The sequence below is a fragment of the Pygocentrus nattereri genome, chromosome 5 (assembly GCF_015220715.1).
Source record: "Pygocentrus nattereri isolate fPygNat1 chromosome 5, fPygNat1.pri, whole genome shotgun sequence".
Taxonomy (NCBI): domain Eukaryota; kingdom Metazoa; phylum Chordata; class Actinopteri; order Characiformes; family Serrasalmidae; genus Pygocentrus; species Pygocentrus nattereri.
This window is the reverse complement of record NC_051215.1, coordinates 42,785,713-42,802,122: the sequence shown is the minus strand read 5'-3', so window position 1 is coordinate 42,802,122 and position 16,410 is coordinate 42,785,713. Positions and strand designations below refer to the sequence as shown.

General features: G+C 41.9%; 1 protein-coding gene across 1 annotated transcript; it reads right to left on the bottom strand.

The window, feature by feature from the left end:
* Positions 1-5,462: 5,462 nt before the first annotated feature.
* pwwp2b (PWWP domain containing 2B) lies at positions 5,463-16,305 on the bottom strand. The gene is made up of 3 exons (XM_017696650.2): positions 15,399-16,305; positions 10,703-12,350; positions 5,463-7,336 (listed from the first exon to the last, which is right to left on the bottom strand). The coding sequence occupies exons 1-2, from the start codon at positions 15,707-15,709 to the stop codon at positions 10,703-10,705; spliced, it is 1,959 nt and encodes a 652-aa protein (XP_017552139.1). The 5' UTR covers positions 15,710-16,305; the 3' UTR covers positions 5,463-7,336.
* Between the last annotated feature and the right edge of the window lie 105 nt (positions 16,306-16,410).

Sequence of the window (16,410 nt, the reverse complement as noted above, 5' to 3'; positions counted from 1 at the left end):
GGAGTATAAGCTTTCATTACTTGTTAGCTACGTTAGCCTCAGGAGCTTCGGGGCGAAACAAAAGAAGCAAACTTCGAACATCATACTTGTCTCTGCTGGTCAACTACATTTGGCGTAAAGAGAAAACGACTGATTTTGTGCTGAACCGTTCAATGTGATGCTTGTTCTACCATTTAACGTTCATTTTGCACTAAGATGCTTTCAGGAATGCTAGTCCTGTGTTGTGCGTCGCTGTCTTCGGTGTTGTCTCAAACCACCCAAGAGCATAAAGGCTATATAACACCCACTTACACACCCATTTGCACACAGACACACACACACACATGCACACATAGTGCTTCCATGAGGAATTCACTCAGACAAGAACCCAGAAAACAAATTCAGCCAACAGGAAGAAACTCTTGAATTGGCATAACTGTAAAAACCTCCGGTAGCTCACATTCTCATCTGCGTAAGTGGATCATGATGGTGCTGATTCTAGCCTCAAAGCCCTGAAATCATTTCATTAACAGGCAGTCCTCTCACAAGCACTTGACACGCAATCAGTGCTTTGATGTGTATGTCTGTACAAGCCTCTTGGGTCTGAAATAAGCAGAAGCTGCTATTCTGTTTTACTATGTGTTTCATTTAGTGGTGGGGAGTTCGTGAGGCTGTGGGTTCGGCCAGGCCTGGTCTTCGTTGTGCTTAATTACAGCTGCTGCATGTATGCAGCCGTGCTGGCAGTAACTGGCCTGAGTGCTCCAGCCATACACTGCTTTTATGTTCTTGCTATAATGACAGCAGTCCACAACAACACACACACAAAGGGACACTAAAGCAGTAGTTTAGGGAAAGATTCAATTTTATACAACTATTACATCATACTTGGTTACAGCTGCTGCCTGTATGCAGCTGTGTTTGCAATAATTGGCCTCCGTACATCAACCGCAGGCTACTTTTACATGCATGCGACAGCAGTTTACGAAGACACACCAACACACTAAGGGATTTTAAAGCAACAGTCTGCGAAAAAAGTCAAATTTGCACAATCATCCCCTCCGAAATGAAGCTGAAGAGTCAAGAAATGCTTGATGTTTGAAGATTGAGTCTGTATTTTTTTAAACTACAAGGCTAATGTAGCTAACAAGCTGAAGCTTATATCCACCAATTAGCTTTGTGTAAATCATCACACATTTGGCTAAAACTGCAACAAGTCTAAGGCCCTATTCTGATGGGACCATTTTTACATGGGGATGTGGGGCAATGTAAATTTTACCAGCGTTTGTAGTCCCCTCTGCATCTTCCTTATCAGTCATTTTTATGGACTGTGCACTTTCGTGTCATTAAGATTTATTCACCTTTTAAATTCTAATTCAGGCGTCAAGATGGCAGATGCTAAAGTTTTTAGCTATAATTACTTATTTTATCTTTTTTCGTAGGTGTCCGAAACAACTACATAAGCATATCTACATGAAATTCGCCACGGTGATCATTTAAAAAGACAGTTTTCACAAAGCTAATTGAGATATATGGGTGATTTCACAAATGGTTGTTTTGAAGGTGCCCTTCACAGCAACCTATGTTTCATAAAGGAGAATTAAACATTAATCTAACCTACAGCACTTAGAAAACAGCATTGCCTGTTCCAGCCCCCTACACTTTTTATTATAATAGAATTATGAAAATACTTCAAAAAAATATTTTTGTGCAGAAAATGAATCTTTTTAAATCTTCATTATTTTCATTACATTACATTGCGATATTTACTGATAAGTTCACGTAGAAAGTGCAACGCTGTTACCAAATCATATACCCCAATGGCAGAATCATCCACGTTTTCTTTAGCAGCATTAACCTTTAGCTCCAGGACAACACTAAAGCAAACTTCACACACCAAGCACATCTTGGTGAGTAGAAAAGTTCATACATTTGCTATTTTGCTGAACTATTCCTTTGAATCCAGTTTGGAGGCACTTTCTTTTGATAGCAATGTGCAGGAAGCAGAAAAACAGCTGGCGTGCACTGTTAAAGAGACTGTAAGTGCACGTATGTGTGGTCCTGAATGCCAGTCCTAGTGCCAGGGAGCGCCTGGTGAGCCATGGGGTCTGACGGGTGTGTCTTCGGCAGAAGGTGTTTATGTATCAACAGAGGGAAAGGCACACTCAGAGGAAATAGAGTGGCACCTGGGAGAGGGAGAGAGAGGGATAGAGATAGATAGAGAAAAAGAGAGAGAGAAGGCTTGGGAGATGAACATTAACCTTGATTTAATAAGTCCTTTCTCCCCAGCTATTCCACACAGCAGATTGCCCAAGCCCTCAGCAGGGGAGATGGGGCTCATAGTACTGTCCCAGGGCTCTCAGGGCTGGGGGACACACTCTCAGGTTTCACTCATCCTCATCGCCAAGCAGAAAGTCAGTCTCAGACCTGCCGCTTATGCGACCTTAACTACCAGTCCTGAAGGCACCAGCAAGTTCAGGCCATGGTCTGGTGGCTCCTGAACAAAAACACCGGAAAATAATGATCGCTTTCATGTTGGTTACATACACTATTGAGACAATGACCCAGAAAGATTTGGACAAATACAGGAAAATGCTTAAACATCTAGGTCAAATGTTAATGAAAAACTGTCTGGGGGGGTGTATCTCAGCATTTCCGATTGTGCAATAGCTGGGCTTATTTTGGTGTCAACCACAAATGCTGAAAGAACTGCTCAGAAAATGTAGCAAGACTGCATTCCTCAAGCTCAAGGTGTGGTGTGCAATAAAACCTTTTACACGAATTACACATGGAGTGAAGCATTAGACCTGATACCTACCTGGGAAATGTGAAACCTATTAGCTTGACTGAACAATGATTAAAAATGGCAGACCTATATGTCTTTGCTGAATATCGCTGGTGTCTGAACAAAATCTCCAAAATGGCAACTTCACAGGATTTATCTAAGAAAAAACACACACCACCACACTATCTTTAATACAAATCAGTGGAGCCAGACTTCTTTCCAAGTAATTTTGGACCGTTTCTTTTGGTCCATTCATCATGAAATGTACACAAAGTAAAGGGCAACAGGCGTTTTCAAATTGTGTCAAAAACTGAAAAACGGAGCTACAAGATTTTGTTACAAGAGAAGTGATATGCAAATTTTCTCACTGTTCAAAAGCTCACTCTTTGCAGCAATCATGTTATCACTGGGGTGTTGAAATGAGTTTCAGTGTAGTCACTGAGACGAGCAAATTCTAGGGCTGGGACAATAAGAATTTTGAAATATCAATAATTCAAATCAATGAATATTGATTTATATTATTTATGTTCAATATATCTAGAAGAGTTTTCATCGGTGCCAGAGGTGGTGACAAATCTTATGGCCTTGCATGCAAAGTTTTACAAGCACAAAGAGGCGAAAAAACTCTAAAGAAAAAAAAAAAAAAAACAAGCATGTCATGTTAAAAAAAGTACTAATTTACTGATGAAGTGTCACTAAAATAATGGTCACTACTGATAAACATGTGGTATCAGACCTAGTACATTATTTTAATTCCACTACTACTGAGAATTTGCAGGAAATAGCCTTATTGCAAAAAAATAAAACTCTGTTGTTCGCTCTCATATACTGAAATACATAAAGGCTAAATTTGACCAAAGAAGGTCATGCAAGCAAATGTTTAATGGCCCCTAAGAGAGACCAAGGCTGACTGTTATTTTTAAAACTGGTTGGATTTTTAAAAATACCTCTTTAGAGAGAGCGAGAGAAAAAAAAACAGCAGACTGGGTCAAGTTAACTCAATGACCCTACTGTCTAGGGTCTTTCTGTAGAGGTCCTGTAGAGTCTAAAGTGGGAAAGCATTAAGTGCATTATAGCTGCACAAGAAAGACCATACGTTTGTGAAATGGGGGAGGGGGGGGGCGTACTGTTGATGTCTGATGGAGGTCCTTAAAAGGGAATTCCACCAATTTTTCAAAATGTCTGTTATAAAAAAAGGGTTAAAGCAGCACTGTGTAATATTTTTGGTTAAAACTGAACCCCGTAAAGCCTGAATAATGGTCAGAGGTACCAGGATGGATTTCAGGTCCATGAGAGAGTTTTCGGACCATGTCATATGTTATACATTGTCACATGCAGGCTCAAAAACATACGAGACAACAGATCATTCACTTACATCCTCAGACACACATTTTTTGACAGTTCTTTCGAATACTCTTTCAATGCACTCCTAAAGGTCAGCTTCATCCACTTGCTGTGGTCAGAAGCACTACAGACATTACAAAATGTTGGCAGCATCTCCACTGCAGACAGGAAGAAACTGGACAAACTGATCAGGAGGGCCGGCTCGATCCTGGGAACTCCTCAAGACCCAGTGCAGGTGGTGGGAGAATGCAGGATGCTAAACAAGCTAGCATCCATGCTGGAGAATGACCCCATGCATGAGACTCTGGCAGCACTGGGCTGTTCCTTCAGTGTGTGAAGGAGCACCATCGCAGGTCCTTCTTTCTTGCTGTTGTGAGACTGTTCAACCAGCACTGCTCACAGTATAACACACACACACACACACACACACACACACACACACACACACACACACACACACACACACACAATATACACTTATATTCAGAATGTAAATATTTTTCACTGTGCAATATGTTCATAACTGCAATACAAATCTTAGGCAACTCTTATTTTTATTATTTTGTTGTAAGTAGTCTAGAGATTTAACTTATTATTCATGATGTTTATACTGTTTTCTGTTTCTATTACTGAGTTCCTTACTTCTATTCCTCTGCTGCTGTAATACTGTGAATTTCCCTGCTGTGGGACTAATAAAGGATTATCTTATCTTAAAATGTTCAAAATCCTGCATAATGTTGCTTTAAGATGTAAACAGTCATTCAGAGAGGGCTGATGTTGAATGCACTGTTCCAGCAAAATGTACAGTCTGAGAATTGTTCATAGCAGCATTGAGGATAACTACATGTCTAAAGCATTCAATGCCTCTTAAGGGCACCTCATAGAAAGATGGATGAAATGGTTATGGATATGCTGCCTGATGCCTCAGATATTATATTACAACAGTTCTGAAATAAGCTTATAGTCTAACATTCATGGCAGAGAGATACGTGCAGGGTGTTCAAGTAAAATAAAATAAAAAATAATTTAAAAAAAAAGTTAACATTACATAGGCTCAGAAGATACATTTCTGATATTGAACAAAACGGCTGTGTGTGTTGTAGGCATTATGACCCCTGGTTCCCATCAACACCACTGTAAAGAAATCTCAGATAGGTAGTTTCCCTGCTGTGCACCATTTCACATAAAATCACCCTAACGGACCTCGTTTACATCTCAATGACTGAATGATCCAAAAAACAGAGTTTCAGAGTTTGACAGATTTACCCCAACTTACATTGGAGTCTGTCAGTCAATTTATAAAGGACAAATATAGGATGCTTTCCCAACTGGTAAAGAACAAGCCAGCAAGCAAGAGTATTGCTTGTATATTTTATTTTATGTACACCATGTAAAAAAGTCCACTGATCAGAGGACAGTAACCACAAGTTGTTGTACTGGCGCACACACACGCACTCAGACACACCTACACATACACACGCACACACGCAATGCTTCATCCCAGCCCTACGGTCTGTCCTCCGTCAAAAACATGTTGAAGGAGATGGGGGGAAACATGTAATCCATAAAAAGGAAGATAATGTACCACTGAAAGGCAGTGGTGAGAGGCTTTGCGCTTAGAAGTGAGCTTAAAATACACCTCTGCTTGGGTTTGGCTGGCTCCCCTTCCCCCACCTTCTTTCCTCCCTCCTTCCCTCGCTCACTCCCTCACACCATAGAAGTGCCTCTTTAAATTTCCAAGGCCCTAAAGGTCAACTGATGACTAGAGTGACTCTTGACTGCACTTTTAAGAAATAATAATAAAAAAAAAATAAAAACAAGTGAACAAACCTGCAGCAATATCACACAGCAGAGCAGCTATTTCAATCCTGCTTGCTGCTCAACAGAGGACACTGGTGTTAAATTCAGAGTACCCTTCCAGCACGGTGCCTGTTTTTTTTTGTTTTTTTTTTGTTTTGTTTTTTTAAAGCTTTAATAAAGACGTGATGCATAGGAGTTTACACTTCTGTCCATTTCTCCAGTGGAAAGTTTTTATGAGAAGGGAGGTGGTGGGGGCGGAGGCGGACAGGAGAATGAATGTAGGTTGACAAACCTGACTAGATGCAATAATACAGTGTACACAACTAGTTCCTGAAAGCGGCTCGTTTTCTTGTCCATGTCCAAGTATAATAGAAAAAAAAAGTCACTTTCAAGGCGCCGGGTGTGGTGGTCAGAGGCAGAGGGCTGCAGAGAGGTTGCCCGCTGATCAAAACCAAAAAAAAAAAAAAAAAAAAAAAAAAAAAAAAAAAAACCCTCTAAATTAGTGCTCGATCTACAAGTGTCCAGCAGGCCACCGAAGGTACAGATAAAGTGCTTTTCTTTACATGACACATTAAATAATTAAAGCAAGTACATATGAAACTCTGTGGATCTCAAACAGCCCAGTTCCAAAAGGCCCTCAGGCCAAGAACATTGAAACAATATCATAATAAAAGTGGAACATAAAAAGAAACAAATGGTGAAGTTACGTTTCTTCAAGAGAACAGGGACAGTCTTGAGAAATCCATTCTTCGGGTGAGAACATAACTATGAATGATGCTGTCCTGCATGTTTTAAGACCTATACAGTGATCTCTAGATGCAGAGAATACAAAAGGAGTTTCACATTTTCAGCTTTTAAAAGAAAGAGGAAAGAGACCTTAGAATAAGACATGTCATTTAGTATCATACGGGTGTTTGTCAGTTTGCACTTTGTTCTTTTCCTGCCAGAGTGGACGAGGAGAATGCCACTAGAGCAGGCTGGCTGATGGTCTCCATGGTGAATTCATTAGCTAGTCACTCCACTGACAGGCAGGAACCCTTCACTCACAGAAAACAGCAGCAGTGGGATCGTACGAGACTGTAGCGAGGTTTGCCTGTGCTTCGCTGGCAATAAATACATTCGGATTTAGTGTCAAGCTACTCATTCCACGAAAACAGAAAAAAAAAAAATAACGTAAGACAAAGACAGGTGGAGTTTCCCCAGGTGTACCTGCCTGCTCCTTTCACACCTTCAAGCTCAGAGAGCTCCACACATGGAGGCCATTTTCTCCTTCCAGGTGGGTGGGTTAGAGGAGGGGAGGGAGGAGGGGGGGAGCACCTTCCCTCATAATATCCGCGGCAACCGCAAGCGCTCTCCATCCCGGGAGGGAATCACAGGAGGGGAGCGCGGGCTCCTGAATCCCAGCCAGGCTTCAGCCTTCGACCTCCACTCCTGAGACAAAGCACACAAATAAGTTAAGCATGCTCAGGGCATTTTACAGGATGCTTGGATGGGATTCAGTGTTTTAAATATCATGACTAGATATTAATACCTTGTAACGTCTTTATTCTGAGAGTGATGACTGGTACCAGAGTTTCACTGTACCACATCTTCTGGAAATACACTACATAAACATTATATTAATGTCTGAGCAGTTTTATGTGGTTGTATTACTGCTATAAAAGATCATCTGTCTACAAATTCATCTGCAAGTATGATAATTCCATATATGGCTACTAACGCAGAGCCACAATGTTGATATTACCTCCACCGTATTAAACAGACCTGTCCAGCTTTTCCACTTTGAGGTAGCGTAACCAAAAAAAAATGAGTAACATCAGCACATTGTGGAGGCTAAGGGGGGAAGAACTCCATGATATCATCTGCTTGAACAGCTGAAACTGCAGGATGACATTCCCCCTCACAGTCCACATACTTTTAGACCAAACACATTCAAGATCCAACTAAAAATGGTGCAAGGAAAAACACTGCAGACCAAACAGCCGCAATGGGAACAAAGCATTGCTGTGCTTATATTTAACTTCATTAGGATCTGGACTTCAATGATTATTAGCAACATGACAAACAACAGTAGCAGCCCCATAAACTGATGAGAGAATTTATAAAACATTTCTATAGCATACTTAAATGGATTTAAATTCTATGGATTTAAAAAAAAGTGGTTATGGCATCATAATGCTAGAAGATAAAACTGTCTGTTGGTAATCGGTAAAACGAAGCATAAAAGGATAGTGACAATAGTGTGGTGGGGACACGCATCTAAAGCAGTGATTTCCAGCTGTGGAGTACTTCTGCCCCTGCACACTATGGGGTTTCAATGCTTGAAAGTCAACCTGAAATTAAAGTGGCCTTTTTAACCTGGCTAGTGTGTGTCTCTGATCGTATTAAGCATGATTTATCATACTACTTAAAAAATAAATAAATAAATAAAAACATTCGGTTTATTTGAAGGCTACCTACATAAGGACTTCATGACGCATTCATAAGCACTGAATAATGTGTTTATGAAGCACTACTTGAACATTTATTAAGTGCTTATGTCGGTTCTCGCAACCCGACATAAGATGTTTTATGAAATAAATGATTGTACTGACATAATAAGAATAAACGTTGAACATATTTACAGCACTAAACATTTAAAACACTATACATAACTATTTATGTCAGCATTCTTAAGACGACATTGTACTGATATCAGGTTAAATATGCCTGGAAACCACCCCCTCTTCACTCCATGGCATGGAAAAGATGATTGATGCAATTATGTATAGTGTTCAAAATATGTTTAGTGCTGTAAATATGTTCATTTATTCTTATGTCAGTACAATATCATTTATTTCATAAAACATCATGTCAGGTTGCGAGAACCGACATAAGCACTTAATAAATGTTCAAGTAGTGCTTCATAAACACATTACTCAGTGCTTATGAATGTGTCATAAAGCCCTTATGTAGGTAGCCTTCAAATAAAGTGTTACCAAATATTCTTGTTTTCCTGTCATGTTTGACTGAAATGCAGTGACTCATTTAATCAATGAGATTAAATGTCAAGAAATGTTTCCTAGATTTTACAAGATGGGGTTATGTATGAATGAGTCCAGCTGCTTTGTGAACATCAAATGTAAAATCATAAAAATCTTTTGTAAATTAATAATGTCAAATCAACACAATGCAATCTGATCGCTCCCTGCTCACATTAAAAGACGCTGAAACACTGGCCCCGGCTTTTATTACTTCAAAACTGTTACAAGAGTTCGCACCCACACCAAACATGCACAACATATCACTGCTGTCTTATACCAGCGGCACTGGCCATGCATTACTTCACGCATTACATACAGGTCACTCATTACTTCTAAGGCGCTACATGGTCTGGCACCTCCTTATTGAACCCAGCTCTTTCATCCGTACATCCCATGTCATAAAGTCAGGTCTTCTGGCTCAGGGCTCTGCCAGTTGTCCCTTAGGTTAAACTGTCTTTTTGGGGTTGCATTTTAATACTGTACATAGTGTTATTTGCTTTATTTTAAATCTTGTTTTTTCTTTATGATGCTTTTGTGTTTCATAGTTGCTTTTTTTGTGCGGGCCTATTTTCAGATGCTCTGTAAAGCAACCTTGAGCTTTGGAAAGGCGCTATGTATTAAGACATTATTCTAATATTTATTGTTATTAAGTATACAGAGCTTACGATAAATGAATTTGATGGCATAATGTTATTATTTAACAAACTACATAACTACAACTAAAGCAGCACTGGGGAATTATGTTTAGTGTATTCATCGCTCAGGTTCAGGTTCCTCCTGAATGAACTGCCATCACCAGCTGATGTAACATCAGTCTTTTGTACATTAGCCTTTTGTAACAATGTCTGTTGCTGCGCTGTTACCTCTACCACACTGGTATTGGCGCTGATACAGTCACTCAAAAACAATATCTGTGTTACCTGGGGATACCAATACCTACGACCAACACCACTAAACAATTTCTGATGCGCACCAGTAGACAGGATTTAACAGCATGTCAGTGTGGGCTGACAAGCAGCACTAAAAATGCTCATGGCAAAATCTGTAACGGCAGCATTTCATGAGAAAAACACACTAACCCTTGACTGAATGGCTGAGTCCGGTTTACTAATTGCTCATCTGCCACCACGTAGTTGCTTACAGTCTGAGTTCATGTTGGTCCAGACTGTTATTAAAGAGAACAGAAGGGGCTAATGGATTCTCTGCATAATGAGCCTTTAGTCTTGATTTACCCTTTAGCATAGCAGCATAAAGTAATACAAATACACAACTGAGCACATACATCACCTTTAAATAAATCACAAACAGTTAGATAAATGAGCTTCAAAAGAGTTTCAGTCTTTGGCATAGCTGCTGTTACTGCTTTAGACAGGTACAAAGTACAACTTATTTTAGTCTATTTTTATAGATACAACAGTATATCATATGGTGTCAGAAACCAAATAAGTCTACAACAACACTCGGCAAGTAAAGCAGATGATAATTTAAGCATATAGTTTGCACAACTCTAAAATGGCAGCTGTTCGCTTTCATTATTTGTTAGCTAGAGCAAACAGATCCAACATAACAAATGCTGGACCCTAAACATGTCAGTCATACTGTAAATGTGGGCCTTTTGCCCACATTTGGAGTATGGGGATAAATGCAATTTCTTTTTCAACTCACCACTTTAATATGCTGCTCTTTTAGATAAGGTGTGCAAGGAGAACAAAATGTGGAGTACCCCTGGCGATCCCCTAGGATCAGGATGAAAGTGAGTTTACAGAGATCTCACCTATGTCTCGCAGTGTGAGAGCAGGGAAGCGATCTCGGAGCTCATGTGGCCCACAGCTTTGGCCGCCTCAATAATGGCACGGCGATACATCCCTTTCTTCTTGCGGTTGAAGCGCAGTCTGAAGAACTCACGGAAAGGTGAGAGCTTGGCCACAGATAACTGTGAGGTGGTGGGAGAGCCGAACCAGGACACCTTGGCCTCAGGCCAGGGAGCATCCATCTCGCCCTCATCCCTCCGGCTTCCACTAATGCTTAGGACACGCGCGGGCCACCAGGGGAAGCCGTGGATCTTCCCCCACACTACATCTCCCACGGTCACTGCATGGCCATCCTCCGTCACGCACTTGCTCATGCTGCGCGTATGCAGGCGCACCGTCAGAGGCGGCACAGTCTTGCCTTGGCCCTCACGTGTTGAGGAGGATGATGAGACATCACCAGGCGCCAAGTCACACAGCTCGGGTGATGTACCATCTGAGCTAAAGGACTTTGACTCGTCCAGGCTATCACTGCTGCACACAGACAGGCTGGAGGAGTCAGCCTTGCGCTTGCGGAAGTTAATGAGCAGGGTGAGGTCACCATGCCGCTCACCTTCCTCTCCCGAGCTGCCCGACCACAGCTCCAAGGGGTTCTTCTCCTCAGTGGAGTCCTTGGGCAAGGCCGGCCCTGGAACCCTTGGACTCCTACGTCTTGGGTCCCCTACTAACTCGGCTTCATACACGGACATGCGCTCCTCTCCATCACCGCGCGACCTTAACCGGATCTTGGGTGACGGGATGTCCTGTTCAGAAAGCTTTGGAAGTTTGAGCTTGGGGATTGACACCGTGAGGCCAGTTCTAATTGAGTCCATTGGGGGTCGCAGATCTTTCTTGGGCTCACGGTTGCCGTCGTGCTCCCCATTCTGCATTAGCTGCTTGGGGCAGAACGGTTTTACTGAACCATGCACTCTGGACGGGATTTTCATGACCTCACCTTTCCCTTGCGGAGTGCTGTAGGAGATCTTTATCACTGGGCTGTGTGGTACTACATCACTACCTGGGAACTTGTCTTCTTCCTTCCTATCTTTTCTGAACCTCTTGCTCTCATAGCTTGACATGTCCTCTCGCCTTTTGGATTCCTTTGTAGTGTCGCTGTCTTCTTTCTTTTGGACTTTGGGCAAGGCTTCCTTGGCATGTTCCTCCCCCTGTGGTGCATTTTCTTTCCTGGATGGCTTGGCCACTGTGGAACCGTCTTTGCTGTCCTCATCACTGGTTAGCGTGTTTTTACATTTCTCACACAGCACCTGCCGAGGTCGCAGTCTAATGGTGCTCATAGTCATACGCCCGGGCTCCCGAGACCGCCTCTTCTTCCTTTTGATGGGCCTGGGTGGAGGTTGGGGCACCCACTGGCTGTATGTGTGACGCACCCACATGGGCTGAGGGAAAGGAGCACCCTCAAAGTATGGTGGGTATGTAGCCTGGCCTGGCAGCACTGGTATGGGAATAGGGGTGCAAGGGGGCTTTTCAGGCTCTGTGTTCTCATCCTTTGGCCGCTGTGCTGACTGAATGGGAGGTTTGGAACATGGCTCCTCATTCAAGATTTCACACTCCTGTTTGGATATGAAAGGCTCCTCTGACTTTCCTACGACATCTGGCAGGCAGAACAAACCAGTCCTACACAGAGCAAAAAAGAAAGCCTATAAGGACAATAGTTTCTGAAGAAACATCAGATGAGTGAAAATGACCATGAAGCCATTTAGACACAGATTAGCCATTATGGCTAAACACATTAAACAGAGTTAAAAACTGTTTTCAGACATGCACATTAGCCTTTGCAGAGATGAGCACTAATTTCTTTATGCTAAGCTCTCCGGCTTGAGCCAACATTATTAGGAATAATTATGGGGCTTTTAACTTCCTTTGTGTGGCATCAGTGACGGCCTACTATCAAGCACTGGCTTGCAATGCAGTGTGACCATTTTATGCTCCCTGGAAATGAAATTCCAGGCAAAGCACCACCACTGGCAACTTTGATCTTGGTTTGAAATCACTGGCAGAGCAACTCTAAAAGCACAAAATGAGCTGCAACTGAACCAAGTTCATCTTTAGGCACAAATATGTCTAGTATGAACAATGCAACTTTATTGTGAGAACTGTGCTCTAAAGAAAATCTCATCTGAAACATGATTAATTACATACAAATGCCTGCAAGTCCCCTTACTACCTGATTCATCAGTCATTTTACAGAGGCCAGAAATTAAGCATACGGAACTATGACAAAATGGACCATTGTCTTTGTCGAACAGAAGGCTGACCTCAACTGTACGTGCTTTAGTGCAGTCCAAAAATAAATTTACGTGCTATCTTTGTGAAGCACAGCATTGACGTGCATAGGGCAGGAGCTCAGACAATTTTGTCAGTCACTGAAGGGCAGCTGTAGCCAAGGTAGCAAGCAACATAGCTAGGCTCCGTCAGAGACAGCAGACAAAGAGGCCAACAGGCCTGCCACAGAACACACTCCCCCCGCCCTCGCTGAACAAAAACAATCCCATCAACCACCAGGGATGCAGGGAGAGAGCCAGGAGATTTGGTTGTTTTCACACCCTGCTTGATATTTGATTGTATGGGGATTATTAATTAAACCCTATAAGGCAGTCTCCCTCCTGCACAGACAGCCCTTGGAGAAATTTGATAAGAGGGAAGCCTGTCCTACTAGTCTCTAGATATAAACAGCAATAGGTATAATTATTAGGGGCCTTTGGCTAAACAAATAGGCTATACATTACTCTACTAGCTTTCAACTTATGTTTTCTCCTCAACATATAGCCAAGCCATCAGGGATAGATTCTACTGTACTTGTTATGTATACAATAAATGTAATTGCTTGAGGAAAGTTAACATATGCTAACAGAACAGAGAAGGGAAACTGCTTGGAAATTGCACAAATAGTACAAGTCTTGGCCACTTATGAAAGCAAAGCACTTCAAGGCCAGTGACTCAGCACTGCCACTCAACCGTCATGGACACGGCATTTCAACCAGTTATCAAGATACACAAAATGACATAACGGGGGGAAGGCAAATTGATAGGGTATTTTAAGACAAAGTACACAGCATCTGACATCTTCAGATTAACATCACAGAAGAACCAAGGCAATAAGACAAAACCCATTTGACCTAGACAAGGCTGCTGCACAATTTTCAAATGCAACTAAACACTAATACCTCCCTATGACCTCAATATAAATAAAGAACAATACAATTTTCACTGCAAAAGCAAACATAGTCTCAACTATATTAATGTATGAATGTCTTATTAAAACTGATCATGGCTGTTTGCAACGAGATTGTGTGTGTGTGTGTAATATATATATATATATGTATGAATGAGAGAGAGAGAGAGAGAGAGAGATGACAAGTTTTAGGAAATCTTTCAATCCCTTGTTTAGGCTTATTTAAGATGATGCCCAATCCATTAAAATATGTCTGGACGTTTCTACATTCAATACTTCTAACAGTAGGAAACAAAACATTTTATAATCTTTAATCGTTCAAATGCATTTTAAATTTTTATAAGAGTTCTCAAGAAAAAGCACTGAACATCCTTCCCTTACGTTGACTCTATGAGTGAAAGGCTGGTTGGATTCTCATGTAGCACCACTATAAATACACGCAGTGGTTATTTAAAATGTACTGTACTTCACCTGTAACACAGCTAGTCTGCATGACAGCTACTCTGAACACTGTAGAACATCCTGTATCATACAGCCTACTTACATATCTCTCACAACTAGGTCAATAAATATCAATAAAAGTGATTTGATCAGGAACACCCCACCTGTCTTTGTCTGTAAGAAAAAAGGCCTTTACAGCAAGTTCAGCCAAACTGATACAATGCATAAGTAATGGCACCGTCTAAGCAAACCTGCGTTGTGGACAGCATAGATGTGATTTGCTAATGGACACTTCTTGTCTATTATGTAACTAGAAGCTTTTGATTAATAGTCTAATAAAAAGAAAGTGGGTGAGACCAGAGGCAGCTTCTACACTTATGTATCTAGAAGGATGTTGCTTGCGAAAAGGCGACTTTTAAAAAAATGAAAACACCAGGATATTAATGGGTAAATAAGCTATCGAACAGCGTAAACCACAGCATTGCAATCACGGCCAAGTTATTAATCCAGCACCTTTGACTGAGAACAATTTGTTAGCAACAACAAGCTACAACAATGAGAGATTGTCCTTCACATGAGAATAATTACATTTTACTACAATACAAATGACCTTATGTGCATTTATTTAAATTATTCCACTTGTACACAGACAAGAAACAGTACCTGAATGTAAGAATAATGTTATATGGCTCAATTTTCTGCAGTAGAAAGGATAAGTGGCTAACTGGAGAGCACCAAACCTTAGCTGGGAGGTACTCAGTGCTTATGTGAAAGATAAACGGTCCTGACAAAATAAGAAATAAAATTTTTCGTTGATATACAGGTGTCCGTATAGTACGTATACGCTCTTACAAAATTATGCGGTTTTAAAATCCGAGTCCTCTCCTGGCTTTGTATAAATGAAAGGCCTGCCTGTCTCTGCCTGGCCTCTTCTTGCTGGCTAACGTTAGCCGCGTTAGCCTAGCCACTGGGCCTTCAATGCTAGCTAACGTTAGCGCTTTTTTTCTGCTGCATGCGTTTAAAATATCGCTCCAGAAACTGTAACTCACTTTTTGTTGCAATCGAGCAAAATGCCCGTGTAGTTCCTTTCCTGGAAGGTGAGCGTCACCACCAGCGTGTCGTTAACTATTTGATCGATGGTCACCGGAATCCGGGAGCCGGCCCGCAGCTCCTCCGCCACGGCCTCCATGCTCTCCGAGTCGAGGTGTCCGGCTTGTCCGGCTTGGCGTTGCTCGATCTCGGCCGCCGGAGGCGCTCGCGTCGGCCTCAGCTCCTGCTCCCCTTCTCCCAGCAAAGCACGGGAGGCTACACAGGGGCACGGAATGACGCCATCAGCCCCACCGGGGCAATTACAGCACATCCAGCAGCAGTGACATCACAAAGAAAGGCGAGAGAAGAGAAGTGAAAACGCCGACTCTCCGCTTCTATTCACATTCTGGCAGCCCGATTTCCACCCAGCGTTTTTTGCACATGTTTACACCGTGCAGCTCTCACCGCCTTTGAGCTGCTCTGCTTCCACTCGCAAGCGGGTCTCACTTCCCGCAGTGATTGACATCAAGGCATTTTGCCCACAAGATAGCACTGCACGGTCATTTATTTGCGTTCAACTTCTAACTTTAACGGGATTTACAATAGATAACGCAACTAGTGTACCAGACAGGCTTAAACTATACTATAGGATTAACTGAGGGCGCAATTAAGACGACACTTTAAATGAGTTGTATAACAGGTATGCACGCCTAGGCAGTTAAAGTGACCAACAAATGACCGTGAAGGCTTAACAGAGTAAAAGTGAACAAATCGTTGCTGGTTACTGAACTGTCCTGCCCCCAGTGAAAGACGCCATGACTGTAGTTATAGGTAGGGGGCAAGAGAACTTCAATCAAACACGAAAGACTAGAGCAGATTTTAATCTCTTCTTTCGACAGGGTTGAACAAATGCATTTGATCACACGTGAAAATGCTAAGTTGTTTTAACATTCAACAACCTATGTAGGCCCAAATATTAAAATGGCTGCCTCCTAGAGCTTGGCTTTATTCCCTGGGCTTGGGGAGGACCAT